This window comes from Chelonia mydas, chromosome 6, assembly GCF_015237465.2.
Source record: "Chelonia mydas isolate rCheMyd1 chromosome 6, rCheMyd1.pri.v2, whole genome shotgun sequence".
In the NCBI taxonomy this organism is placed as follows: domain Eukaryota; kingdom Metazoa; phylum Chordata; order Testudines; family Cheloniidae; genus Chelonia; species Chelonia mydas.
The window spans coordinates 26826321-26840008 of record NC_051246.2 but is presented as its reverse complement, the minus strand read 5'-3'; the positions used below and the strand labels follow the sequence as shown (position 1 = coordinate 26840008).

The following is a 13688-nucleotide window of genomic DNA, read 5'->3' as shown; positions in this document are numbered from 1 at the left end:
TTATAGAGGGCAAACAATTTATGAGTTTACCCTGTGTAAGCTTTACACAGGGTAAAACGGATTTATTTAGGGTTTGGACCCCATTGGGAGTTGGGCATCTGAGTGTTAAAGACAGGCACACTTCTGTAAGCTGCTTTCAGTTAAGCCTACTGCTGTTAGGGGACGTGGTTCAGACCTGGGTCTGGGTTTGCAGCAGGCTAGCGGGTCTGACTCAAACCAGGCAGGGCACTGAAGTCCTAAGGTGACTGGGCAAGAAAGCAGGAGCAGAAGTAGTCTTGGCACATCAGGTGGCAGCTCCCAGGGGGTTTCTGTGATCCAACCCATCACATCTTGCTCTCTGCAAGTTTCTACCTGCCCTGGTAGAGATGATTCCATTGGTGATTGCATGGGGGTTAGATGACGAAAGTTGCACCTGAAACCATAATGTCTTCTGAAGATTCTAGAGAGGTCTTTCTTCTTTAGGTCTTCATTAGCTTTGCTGTGTGAAGCAGCAACGATGGAAAAAGCCAAACATGGTTCCTCTCCCTGCTCCATTCCCTCAGGAGTACATAGATTTGAGAGCAACGAACCTCACAACTTTCCAGTTCAACTATCCCAGGGGTGAAAAACGTCAGTACAGCAACGGCAGGAGGAAAAAGAGGGACCAGTTCGGTTCCCAGTGAAGTTAGTGGCAAAACATCCCAAATTTAATGGGAGCAGAATTAGGCCTTCAGTGAGGACCAAGTAGTCAGGACCCCATGGCTTAAAAGGGACAAATGAATTTCAGGTAAAAATGTTGGAAGAGCTGAAGAAAACTAGGCTGGTAAACTCATAGGGCCAAATGTATCCTTCAGTGGAGTTACCCCAGGGATAAGCTGGCCCAAGGATATTGAGGGAAGACCCTGTGGGTGAAATTCACCTGGTGCAAATGGCCAGCACAGTGCCTATGAGCAATGTACACCCTAACTGGAAGATTTAAGCAGGCCACAGGCGCTGTGCTGGCTTCTTGCACAGGGGTCAATTTCACACCATTAAAAAGCCTGGAAACTGAAGTCATCTTTTTCTTGCTGCTTATACTTTTTTACTGTTATTATTTGATTTAACTGCAATACACTGCTCTTCATAAGTGCAGTCATCTGCCAGTTTCACCTTGCAACTTCAAAACATCCCAACCTATTAAAGGAAGCTTTGTCTGGACCAAGCAACAAAATATGTTTCCCCGGGTTATCTCAAACATAACTATGATTCATAAGCGGCCCTATGTTTTGGTGCTAACAGGCAGAGCTGGTATGTGGGAGCCCCAAATTCGGAAGCGACCTTGAGACTCTTCCCGCTGGAGAAGCTCTGACTGACACTGGTGGTGATACCACCAGACTTGGCAAGGACATGGGAAAGTAAGAAAGCGATGCCCATGCGATTTTCTCTGAATCTCTCCTCCCTCATTGTCTTTTTGTGGGGCATCATCAACACTGCACCTGGCTAGAAATACATCTATATTGCTGCCCAAACATTGAATGGGGGAAATGAATTGGATGAACGAAGAGAAGGAGCTGCAGAATCATATCTAGAGTTACCCCTGGGTCAAAATTAGGGCCCACCACAGAACGATCACATCACTCTCCAGTCAAAGCATCTGAGTCCATCTCCTGGCAGATTAGGATTTACAGTGCTATCAGTAGGTTTCTCAGTGCCTCTCAAAAGTAAGACATTTGTGGACGAATCCTGCTCACTCCCCACCACCTGAGGCCAGCTCCTCCATAATTTGTACTTTTAATGGCATGTTGGCTGGAGGACTGAGTTTATGGCCCGTGGGGCCCCATGCAACCACACAGGAATGACTCTGTGGAAACAATGCCTGTTAATACGTTTGTAAAACATTACTGAAAACGCACAACCACACAGATATTTTTTGTCTCCCCAGAAAGCTTGGACTGGAAAACAGTAGTGAAACAAATCACAAGAGCCTCAGGAAACAGAGAGCACGTTGTTGATAAATTGTACAGGCAGCTAGAAAAGCACTTACTAAATGGATGCCTGAAAATTGTTTCCCACCAAGCTCTGAAAAGTGAAGGGGGAAAAAAAAAAAGGCAAACACTTCACTTCAAACACAACCACACCTATAATCCCAATATTTAGTTTTGCATTAGATAACAAAATAAAAAAACCACACACACACATAGAGCCACCTTATTCAGACGCTGTTTTGCCATCAACTCAACCACAATCTCTAACCGTTACAAATCTTGGAGTACAAGATTGGTCACAGCAAAAATCCCCTCCAAGTTAATCATGAGACTGCAAACTATCAGATTCCTTCATTATCAAACCAGCGATTAACGAGGCAACAGATTCCTCTCTCTAGTTTCTTATCTAACATTCACCCACAGGTAATTATACTGGGGAACAATCCATAAAAACTTAAAATAAGAACTAAAAGGTGAAATACTAAGTAGTTGAGGCTTTTTTCTAGACCCATACAAAAATCTTTAAATAAAGATGCCATATCTGTAACAGTATGAGACAGATCCTAAGCTAAGGAATGCTCGCTGCACCTTCGGGTAGGCATGTATGTAAAAAGGTGGCTTGAAGGCACCTTTGTGTTTCCCCAATCTTGAGTTCAGATGCAGGACTAGTCCTAAATCAGAGCAGTCTCGGGGCTGCTCTAATGGTCCAGAAGCTTTTGTGGCAACTGGGGGTCAGTCAGGTGTAAGGGGTGCACCAGCTATATGCCCTTTTCCTAAACTGTGCTTTTATACATTGATAGCTGGAGGTGACCCTCTACGAGCTACTGTGCTGGCTCTACACCACCTGAACATCTCCCTACAGTAAGAGAAGCATCCAGTGGCTGGCTTGGCTGACTTTAGGGATGCTTTCTGCCAGAGAACCACAAAACTCCCCATTCTACATAAGAATCATGCCCTGTGCTTAGCTTAGCTTTTAAATATAAACATATGGTCATTTTTATTTCCTCCTCCACTCACTATCCTAAGTTTACCCTTCAAAAACCAATGACCTCATCAGAACCTGAACGGAATATATTCTTTTGCTGCTTGCTTTGTTTATAGGCTTTGTGATATTATCAGCTGTCACAGAAAAAAAGTGAGGATCCTGAATATGGTGCGTATGTGAAGAGGGAATGGATTTTCAAATATTTTGTTTTAAAAAATTAAATTATGTTGTAAGTTATTTCAGACAGAGATTGCATCTGCCTATTAATTTGTACAGTACCGAGCTCAAAGGGGCCTCTGGGTGCTACAGTAACACATATAGCACTAAATAATAATACGTAAGAATATTTGGAAATAACTCTGTATATACAGTGTGCTCTGTTACAGTGTAATTTGTCCCTATACAGATGGCCAGCACAAGTCCTATGCTCAAGTTAATATTCACTTAAACCCAATTTTGAGGAATTAAGTAGGACTTTGGTGGTTGCATAGGTCTTGTGCTAGACTTCTGCACTGGGGTGAATTTCACCCGTAGTGATTTGGGTATGTAAAGAGATTTAAAATAAAAACAAATAAAAGTTATGCAGCTCATCATTATGTAAAAGTCATATATACTGTTCATGATACATGCCAACGGAGCTGTGTGAATAATATAAAAAAGTTCTGTGAATATTCACTTGAATTTTTAAGTGAATTTGATTTGATCACATTTGTGACCCTTTTGTATTTGTTTTCTGCAAACATTGGATCATTTGAGTCATACTGGCACAAATCATTATGGGAAACAACTCTTGAAACTGTGTTCAGGAAACCAAATTTTATGTTTGCACGTGCAAATATTCATACTGGAAATGCTCGCACCAGGGAGCAGAATCCAACCAGGGAACAGAACAGTACTCTGTAACGTATCCGACAGATTGCATCCAACTCCAAGAGTACAACTCAGTTCTTTGATTATTGATTAAGCAGGCTCAATCCATTTAGGGGGGAAAAATCAAAATAAACATTTGTCAAATAAACTGAAATGACAAATTACTTTGAGGAAATCGCAATCTGCTCATGGACATTCCAGAAGAAGGCAGGTTACATTTATTGAACAAATTATTTGTGATGAATTATTTGCTTCACTCTACAAATCTTGTGATAGAAGAGTGTTATCTCATGTATGAGAACTGAAAAGCTGAGCTATTCTGGCATTTTCCCACAAACAAAATGAACAGTTTTATCATTTAAGAATGTTAACGCCCTTGCATTGTTTGTAACAAAAAACCATGCTCCTGATGGTTGTTCCATTATGAAGTTTCTTAGAGAAGGAAAAAGTTTGACCCTTACCTATTATAATGGGCTTAATTCCTGTTCCTATTGAAGTTAACTGAAGGTATATCTTGTATTGATTGACTTCAGTGGGAGCAGGAGCAGTACCTATTCCTATAAACCGACTATGCATTCAAAGAGCAGCACACAATGAAACTCCCCAAAATTAATGTCTACAAATTCGCCCCTGTAATATCAACCATGTATGCCCCTGCCTTGAGTCCACCTCCGCTCAAATCATCATCCATGTTTCCATCTCTTCTCATTTTGACTACTGGAAGCAAGTCCCAGCTTTGCTGTAGCATGTGCAGAATCTGCTGCCCACAGTCTCAAACATACGAAGAAAAAACCCCCAACAGTCAAACAGCTACATTCGTTCCCCGTGCATTTCAGGATTCGATTCAGACTTAGCCTCCTCATTTTTAAAACTCTTGCCCAAACCTCTGTCTCTCTTCATTCCCTTCCTCAGTCCCTCCATTCGCCAAATAACTTACTCTCTACCCCTTTATGTAATCTCAGTACTGTCAATGCAAGAGCTTTCTTTTCAGCTTTGTTCCTCTGGAGTGGCCACACTGCAGCCTCCTCATTCGGTACCAAATCCAGCTCCCATTAAAAGTCAGTGAAAATAATTCATTTGATTCCAACAGGAGCTGGATCAGGCTCCCCATACCCTGTCAAATTTCATGTGAAAACCATTTTTTCTCCTTTGCCCATGCCACTTCATTTCTCTCTGCTCTTTTTATGTTATTAATTATTATTATTTCAAACAGTGCATCCATCTATTATTTAATTCTGTAAAGCATCCAGCATTACAGGTTTCATGAAAGATTCCGTATGAAAATCGACGTATGCTATACTGTAAAGTGCTTCAGGATGTTGGGGAATCCAGAACATTCTCTGGCTGGCGAGGACATCATAATATACAAAAGCAGTTGTAAGGACACACTTAAAATACTACGCTGGTTCTTCCAATGGAGCTGCAAGTTGTCTGTAGATCTGAAATAATTTCCCTCCAGAGATAAATTCTACTGAGAAATGTTTTTAATTTCTCCAACCTCCCTCATCATTCTCATGTATGGTCTTCACCACTGTAGTGACACTAAATGGAGGAAGCTGTTTGAGCAGCATGAAAATGGTATTTGTGGAACTGCCATTTCTGCAGCACCTGGTGATGTCTGAGATTTGGATATAAAAATAGTCATATGATCCCACTTGTTTGACAGAGTATCTGAATTTTAACAACTCTTGGGCAAAAGGCTAGTTGTCGCTTTAAAAATCCACTAAGAGCCTGCTCTATTCCCACTGAATTCAATGGCAGTTATGCCACGAATTTTGTTGGAAATAAGATTGGGTCATAAGGCCTTGATTCGGCAATGTGCTTTGTGCAGTCAGGCCCCTATGCCCGTGCAGAGCATATAGGAGTCCATTTGCATGTAGCACATTGCAGGATCAGGACCTAAATTAGATCTCTTCTACCTATCATTTGCACTAAATTTGGCAAAGAGGTGTTTGCTAGAATAGTTTTAACACAAAACTTTCAAAAGGCCTGTTTTTCAGAGCTACTTAACATGGTAGCACTCATTTCAATTGGAGATGTAGAGCCTCAGCATCTCTGAAAATCAGACTGGAGGTATCTCACATTGGGCATCCGAAGACCAAGTCACTGAAAATCAATGGCAGCTTTATGAAAATTCTGCCCTTATTGTATAACAACCTCCTTTCGAACCTTATTTAACATTGAGGGTCCAGACATATATAATTAATTCTGATGTCAACATATCTTGGCAACATTTCACTAAAAACTTGTGCTTGTAAAACCTCCACTGCCTGAGACACTGTTTCCAATATTACATTTCCAATTGTGTGATTACTAATTAGCTCATCTCTTAAGTGAAAGATGTCCTAACAGGTTATCACTGAAAGGTATGCAGATTCAGAAAAGATTCATTGCTATCAAGATAGCCTCTCTAATTAAAAACCAAGTAACAAATGTGTTTAAAAATATAAATGGAACTTGCAGGTATTTGGGGAAAACAGGTCTGAATGGAAACTTCAAATGATTTACATCTCTCTGGCCAGATCCTCAGCTGGTGTAAGTCAGAGTCACCAAATTCAATGGAGCTGTGCCAGTTTAAACCATCTGTGGGTCTGACCCCTACAGTCTACAAAACTATTCATGAAAGTATGGATAACACTGATGATACATACTTCTATAAAATCAGAAGGAGCAGCAGGATCATGATTCTACAGCTATACAGCTCAATATCATACCAGTATATGATTGATTATTGGCTGGTATATGTACTGCATTATATGTACAAAGTATTGTACTTTATATACAACAGAGTATATAAAGAGTGCACCCTCTCAATATGGAAGGCTCATCATGCAAGCTCTCCAAATGCAGAACTGCCATTGGCTTCAATTGGAATTCTGTGTATGGAATGCCTGCAGAATTAGGCCCAAATATCAGAGAAGTTGTGTGAGTGATACCAAATGGATTTGCAATGTTATGCTCTTTGCTTTCAAAGAAACTTGATCAAAGACTAAATTCCCAGCACAGGAAAGTGTTGCTTTTCTTGCAGAGAAAGGAGCATTTCAGAAATTTTAACGGTGCTGTCATTTGGTGCCAGGGCAAACAAACAAAAATAGTACTGAAGTGTATAAGTTGGCCTTTAAATTAAAATGCAGAAAGATCCACTGAAATGCTGAAGCACTTAGCAAGGAATACTTCAGTTCCACATCTCTGCCTTCACTAATAAAAATTCACTATAGTCAATCTGAATTATTGTAGAGGATTTCAAGGGGAAAACAGAGGTTAACAAGGGCAAAAGAAAACTCACAAACAAAATATATTCCTGGAATTAAAAAAAAAAAAAAAAAAGCATCAGGAATACATGAAAAGTTGATTTCACACAGAATTAGTGGCAAATGGAGAGCAGCCTCTGTTTAATCTGAATAATAAACTTGAATCTCTTCTTAGCATTCACATCGGAACTGTTTTCTAAGCATAATATCTCCTGGTGTGTTATTGTAACACAAAGAACATCCTTTTTGCTCATTACTGTTAATTACAGTGAAAAACTACAATAATTAACTGCAGTACAGTGTAATTCAATGACATTTACATTAACCAACCCCTTCACAGACACCTTTATATATCCTTTATTATCATCTTTTACAATGACGTTTCCTTATAATAAAATGTTATGAGGGTGGTAATTAAATTATTACACTGCTTCTTATATTCCTGTTCCCTCCTAATACAGATTCCATGAGCTACTAGACCAGTTGCCGGAAACAATGGCAGAGAAACTTTGAATTGAGTCTAATACAATAACAAAAGGGCAATTGTCTTACTACGGCACTCCAAATTATTCACATGTAGAATTCTTGTGCTGAATTATTAAAAATTTCTTTTCTTAGCTGTTGTCCCACTCCCAGTATTATTGGAGTGCAAACATTTTTCAGCATTGCGCTGTACCTTCCTTTCCTGCTTTCCAAACTAACTGGCCTTAATCCTCTCTTTGTGACATCAGTCATTCTCAGCGAGCCTGATGTCCCAGCACTGTAGATTCCTCAGGGCAGGCTTTGCCTATCCTTCTTTAAAGCAAAATCAGCACGGTCTTTAGCCAGCATTTTGAACTGGATCTGAACACACTTCTCCGTGTCAGTTTTGCCAACTCCCTCCCCATTACTAGATGTCACCAGCTTCCACTGATATCACAGGCACAGTATCTGGGCCTCTTTGCAGGAACCAGCAAGCTCTTGTTGGTAAACATTTCTCTTTTGCAGATATTGAGAAGGAAATCTGCTATAGCTACAAGGAGGCTGAAACATGCCATTTGGAGTTCAACTGAACATGAAAGCTCCCCTTTCATAGCATCCTTTGTAAGTCTGCCATGAACCATGGTAGATTCTGTACTTGACGCCCTCCCTTATTCCTCTTCCTTTGATCTTAAAAATTATCCAATCTGAGTGCAGGGTAGGTGAGAGCTACTAAGAGGTTTGTATAATATTTAATACAAATGGGAAAGAAGCAAGAGCCACAAATCTGAAATAACTTTAGAGTGAAGGATTCTTTCACTTAAAAGAAAAATGAGTGATGTGAAGATCAATGAAGAAGGTAAAGGACTTGGTCTAATAGGACTGTATGTTTTCCTTCTGCTTGTAAGTATGTTTTGCCAGATTTTCTTTCAAAAGGCCCCTACAAAAACAAAACAAAACACACATACACACACACACACCACGCAACCAAACAAGCCTTTACTTCCTAACCTTCCAAGCCTTAAACTCTTCAGATGAGCTAAAGAAATTCTCACAGCCTGATTCACCACTGTGTTACTCCATCAAATTCAATGGAGTTACACTAGCAAATCGCAGTGGTCAATCCGGTCCTCACACTGCACTGTTGTAATCTCACAAAAATACTGCAGGTTCCCCATCCACCCTCCACGTTAGCAGGGTGAGGGCTACATGCACACCTGCAATTCTGCACATTCCTGAATCTGATTAGCACAGAAAATGCAGAAAACCAGAAAGCATCTTTCCCGTATTTAACTAGGTACATTTAACACCAATTCAAATTTCACCTCCATACATTATCTATATCAAGGGCGGATAAGGTAAGGAAGACAGAGGCTGGCATCAGCTACTTTTAAGCTTTATCCCTCCATCTTCCCTGAAACAGTGCATATAATGTGTTTGCTGTTTGCACATACATGCGTGCACAAAGCAGAGACCTGTCTCTATAGATTTGCTATAGTGTAAAACTGTAAAAGGCAACTTTCCTGCTAGTCCAGTTGGTCAAATAACTGCAGAGCCCAAAAGCAACAACCCTGAAAACACACTCTCTCCCCTCCTACCCTGCTGCCTGCCTGTCTCTCTCTCTCTCTCTCTCTCTCCCTCTCGCTAATCACTTACGAGGAAGATAGGAAGATTATCAAGGGGGAAAAAATTAACCAAAGCTGCAGATAACCCTTTAGGACCATGGTATCAGGTTACAGGATTTGGAGCATAAAAGTTAATGTGCAGGAATCTCAGATGCAATTTTATATCTATATATTGGGGGGGGTGAGGGTTGCCGAGAAGATGAGGAAGAAAGAAATGGTGATGAAGATAGAAAATGAATGTGTATATCTAGGGCTGGTTTTATGATCAGTTAGAGTGCCCAGCAAGAGATTAACTATGGAAACAGGATACGGATTTATGATCACCAAGACACTGCAATTTTTTGGTGGGGTATTTTTATCCTCATCATCAACACCAGGACGGATTTTATGGAAACTACATCTGGAGAGATACGGGTTCACTCAGTAATATGAAGAATAAAGGTGGTGACCAAAAAAAAAAAAAAGATAGATAGATACCTTCTGCAGTTGTAGTATTTTAAAGATTTAGGGGGGAAAATAAAATAAAAGTCACTTTCATTTCAAGACTATATGATGCTCACATCCCATCCATATATTCCAATGGTTGCCATGGGGTTTGTGGAGAAGAGAAGAACGAATGAGGAGGGGGGGTCATAATCAATCATCTCAGAAGAGCATTTCTCCTTACAGAGAAAGATCTGGATTTTGACTGTGTCCCTAAGAAAATTGCAGACTGCAGAGCTGCTGCCATGCAGGGCAGCGAGAAAGCAGGCAGAGCAGAGGCAGCAGCTGGGGATGGAAACGCCTATTAAATCCTTTAGACAACAGATGGGCAAAGCTTGGCTGGGTTTTTAAAAAACACAATGCATCATGTTTTATTGTCCCACCATAATGAACAACACTTAACACCCACAAGCCCAAAGAAGCCCCCTATGGCTGATTTCACCAACCCTCCCTTCTAAATTATAACCTGGAGACTCAATCCACTTTTGGGGGTCCCCCAACCAAATCAATTTGCCAGATCCCATTGCTCATTGCACCTGTTACTAAAAAAAGAACATAAAAATGGGAAAGGCTTTGGGGATTTTTTTTTAACCGCTCTTCCTTCCAATTACTGCTCCCCTGCCCTTGAAGTAAATATAACATCCAGGCAGGCAACCAGCGAGTCCAAATTTTGAATGCATTCAGGAGATCTAATTATGCCACGTAAGGCACAAGCACCTACTCTCTGCTAATTCTCTCACTACGTTTCCTCTTAATATTTCTTACCATTGTTCCTTTCAGGAAAATCTGATGGGGGCCAGTTTCACAAACAGGGGCTTTTGGAAAATAAATAAATAAATAAAAACCTCAAACCGCTAGAGTGAATTCTGCTGCTGACCACTTTTTTATTTTTAAATTCAAACTATGCCACACAAAAACATACCAAACAACACCATCCATTCATATTTTCCAAATAACCACAGCAGCCAGTGCCATAGACTGTACTGTGCATATTCTCTCCCACCAACTGCACCTTAAGGACTACACCCTTTTCAATCATGATGTCATGAAATACTGCTGGTGACTCCCCCGCCTCCCCACCCCGTCCTTCTCCTCCTCCTCTCCAGCATACACAGTGCACCTCTCATTTCAATTTAATTTGATTAAAAAGAAAAGAAAGCAAAGTGGGCAGTGAAGTAACGGACATGAAATTTACCAGCAGCAGGGCATCCCCCGTTTTCCTCTGCATGCACTTTGACAGTCACCAGAACAACACCCGCTAGCAGGAGTGATGCACACAAGGCAACCTCTGCTTTTTAAAAAAACAAAAAACAAAAAAAAAACAGGAAATAAATAAACAAAGGCAAAAATCCATTAGAAATAGTCTCTCCACTGCAGCAGCCAAAGGGAAAACCCAGACCCGCACATCTCCCATCCCCATCAGCTGCTACCGCACCTTAGCCCTAGTGCGGCTGCTGCAAAGGAACCAACCTGTCTGTCCTTTGCCCAAGGTTTTCTCCAAGCGATAGGGTCCAACATATTGTGCATGTTGAGCTCCGCTGCCTTCTTTCCCCGTTGATGTCATTTCTACCCGGCTCTATAATTCTGCGATGTGTGTGTGGCGGGGAGCTGGGATTTCTCTCTCTGCAGCTCTTTAAATTCCCACTTTGCAGCGGTGTGAGCAAAGCACCCTTTCTCCCTCTCTCTTTGCTGCTTTAGTCCCCTTGGCTGCCGCTTTTCTCTTCCTCCTTGTTCCTTTTCTGCTTTCCGTCCGTCTGGCGGCGTGGGATGCTGAGGTTCCAGAGCAGCTATTACCAGTGTTCAAAGCGGGGGGATCTAGGATCCAAGCCCAGGGAGCATGGTGCTGGTGATCGGAGCTCTGCACGCCTTGTTCTCACTAGGAGCTGTTCCAGGGACAGCTCGAGCCAGAGCAGCGGAAGAGCTGGGGCCCAGAGCTCTGAGTGACATTACAGGCAGCCAATCCCCAGCAACAACTCAGTTCCCCTCTCCTCCTCCTCCTCCCACTACCTTTCCTTTGCCATCAGTATCAGCAGCAGTTGCTGCCCCTCTCTGATACAGAGCATCCTAATCCATGGCCATATCAATAAAGCTATGGCGAGCAGTCTATTGGTAAGGGAAATAATTACAGATAAAGAGGGATAAAGTTATTTTAAAAGTCATATGCACACACATATAGGTTTCTTTCTCTAAATGATCCCCTCCCCCCAGGCACCTGCCACTGCAATTCACTGACCAAAAGCAACAATTTAAATAATGCTGAGGTTGGGGCATTATTTATAAGAGGAAAGAAATCTACTGTGGAAAACAAGCTTGTAAGGTTTACGGATGCTGTTTCTATGGGAAGTATTTCTATTCTTTTTGTTCTGCAAGGAGTCTTTCAGAAACAATGACTATTATGAAAAACAGGGCTTGATCAGTCTCCCAATGAACTCAGGGGAGGATTTGCTTTGGACTTCAATGGGGAACACGTAGGACTGAATGTACAGACCAATAAATAAATAAATCCAGCACAACTGGTACTTCAGTTAGTAATCACAACTGAAACGCCAAGGATGAAACTTGGAATCATGGAAACTTTTAAGCTCTACAGGTGGTCTCTCAAGGGCTGAGACACAAGGGCAGGGCCATATAGGGAAAACTTGTACTGCTGCAGCCCATGCTGTATCTGTTCTGTAAAGAGGTACCAGCAAGGTACTTAAGCATGTGTGTAACTTTAAGCATGTGGATAGTCTCAATTAAGTCAATGCGATAACTTATGTGCTTAAAGTTAGACAAATGCTTATGTACCTTGTGGATTCAGGGCCATATAAAGGACTTCAGTGTCCGGGACTATCAAGGTAATGCCTTTCAGCACCAGTGAAATTCACCCCAAACCCCCATATTTACTTTCTCTCCATAGGTAGGCCCCATTCTCCACCCTGGATAGCACCGAGGCTGCCATGCCCCCATCTGAATGCAGGCAGAAGCGTTGCACATAGCACGGACTCCTCAGTCACAAAGGAAGCACTTGATAAACCTGCAAAAGGAAGAAAAAGTAAAGAGACATGGGGAGACAAATATTCTGTAAACTAAAAATGTTGGAGATAATGCCTAACGGTGAAATTTACTTTACAGTAAGTCGTCCAAATCCCTATGTATAAATGGGTGTAAAGTCCACGGAAGATCCCTTCTGTGGACCACATCCAAAAAAGTGCAGACGACAGATGAGGGAGGGAACAGAGAAACTATGAGGCTAGTCTATCTGAATGCAACCCCAAAAAGGTTCCAATATAATTTCCTTCCTCCCCAAAAAACAAGACCCCAACACTTACCTTGACCCTCTCCTGCCTCTCTTTTTACGGTGCTGCCTTGTTCTAACTACTGTCCTATACTGCTGCAGCAACCTTCAGTGTGTTGAGTTTCCAACCCTTCCACAAAGTCCCCCAGTCTCTCCTCTTTCCCCTTTCCCTTCTCCCTTCCAGACTTCATAGTATGTGAAACCGTCCCAGGCTCCCCCACTGCCCACAAATTCCTGCTGTAATTTCTCTCCTTCTCCCAAGACTCTCCTCCCCCCAGATGCCAGTATCATCTCTCCAAGACCCCCTTCATTCTCAGCCAGTCCCCAAATTCGCCTCATAGATTCACAGATTCATAGATACTAAGGTCAGAAGGGACCATTATGATCATCTAGTCTTACCTCCTGCACAACGCAGGCCACAGAATCTCACCCACCCATTCCTGCGAAAAACCTCACCTATGTCTGAGCTATTGAAGTCCTCAAATCATGGTTTAAAGACTTCAAGGAGCAGAATCCTCCAGCAAGTGACCCGTGCCCCATGCTACAGAGGAAGGCGAAAAACCTCCAGGGCCTCTTCCAATCTTCCCTGGAGGAAAATTCCCTCCCAACCCCAAATATGGCGATCAGCTAAACCCTGAGCATATGGGCAAGATTCACCAGCCAGATACTACAGAAAATTCTTTCCTGGGTAACTCAGATCCCACCCCATATAACATCCCATCACAGACCATTAGGCCTATTTACCATGAATATTTAAAGATCAATTAATTATCAAAATCATGTTATTCTCTCCCT

General features: G+C 41.8%; 1 protein-coding gene across 19 annotated transcripts in view; it reads right to left on the bottom strand.

Moving 5' to 3' along the window:
• The window catches only part of BRSK2 (BR serine/threonine kinase 2), a 427587-nt gene extending 415875 nt beyond the window's left edge, over positions 1–11712 (bottom strand). For 5 of the 19 annotated variants that reach the window (XM_037899612.2, XM_043548963.1, XM_043548965.1 and 2 more), the window contains exon 1: positions 11087–11549. In XM_037899612.2, the coding sequence (XP_037755540.1) occupies positions 11087–11180 (94 nt within the window). In that variant the 5' untranslated portion in view covers positions 11181–11549. Of the gene's footprint in view, positions 1–11086 lie in introns of all 19 variants that reach the window. The other 14 variants (XM_043548954.1, XM_043548956.1, XM_043548953.1 and 11 more) reach the window with 6 other exon arrangements.
• Positions 11713–13688: the final 1976 nt, after the last annotated feature.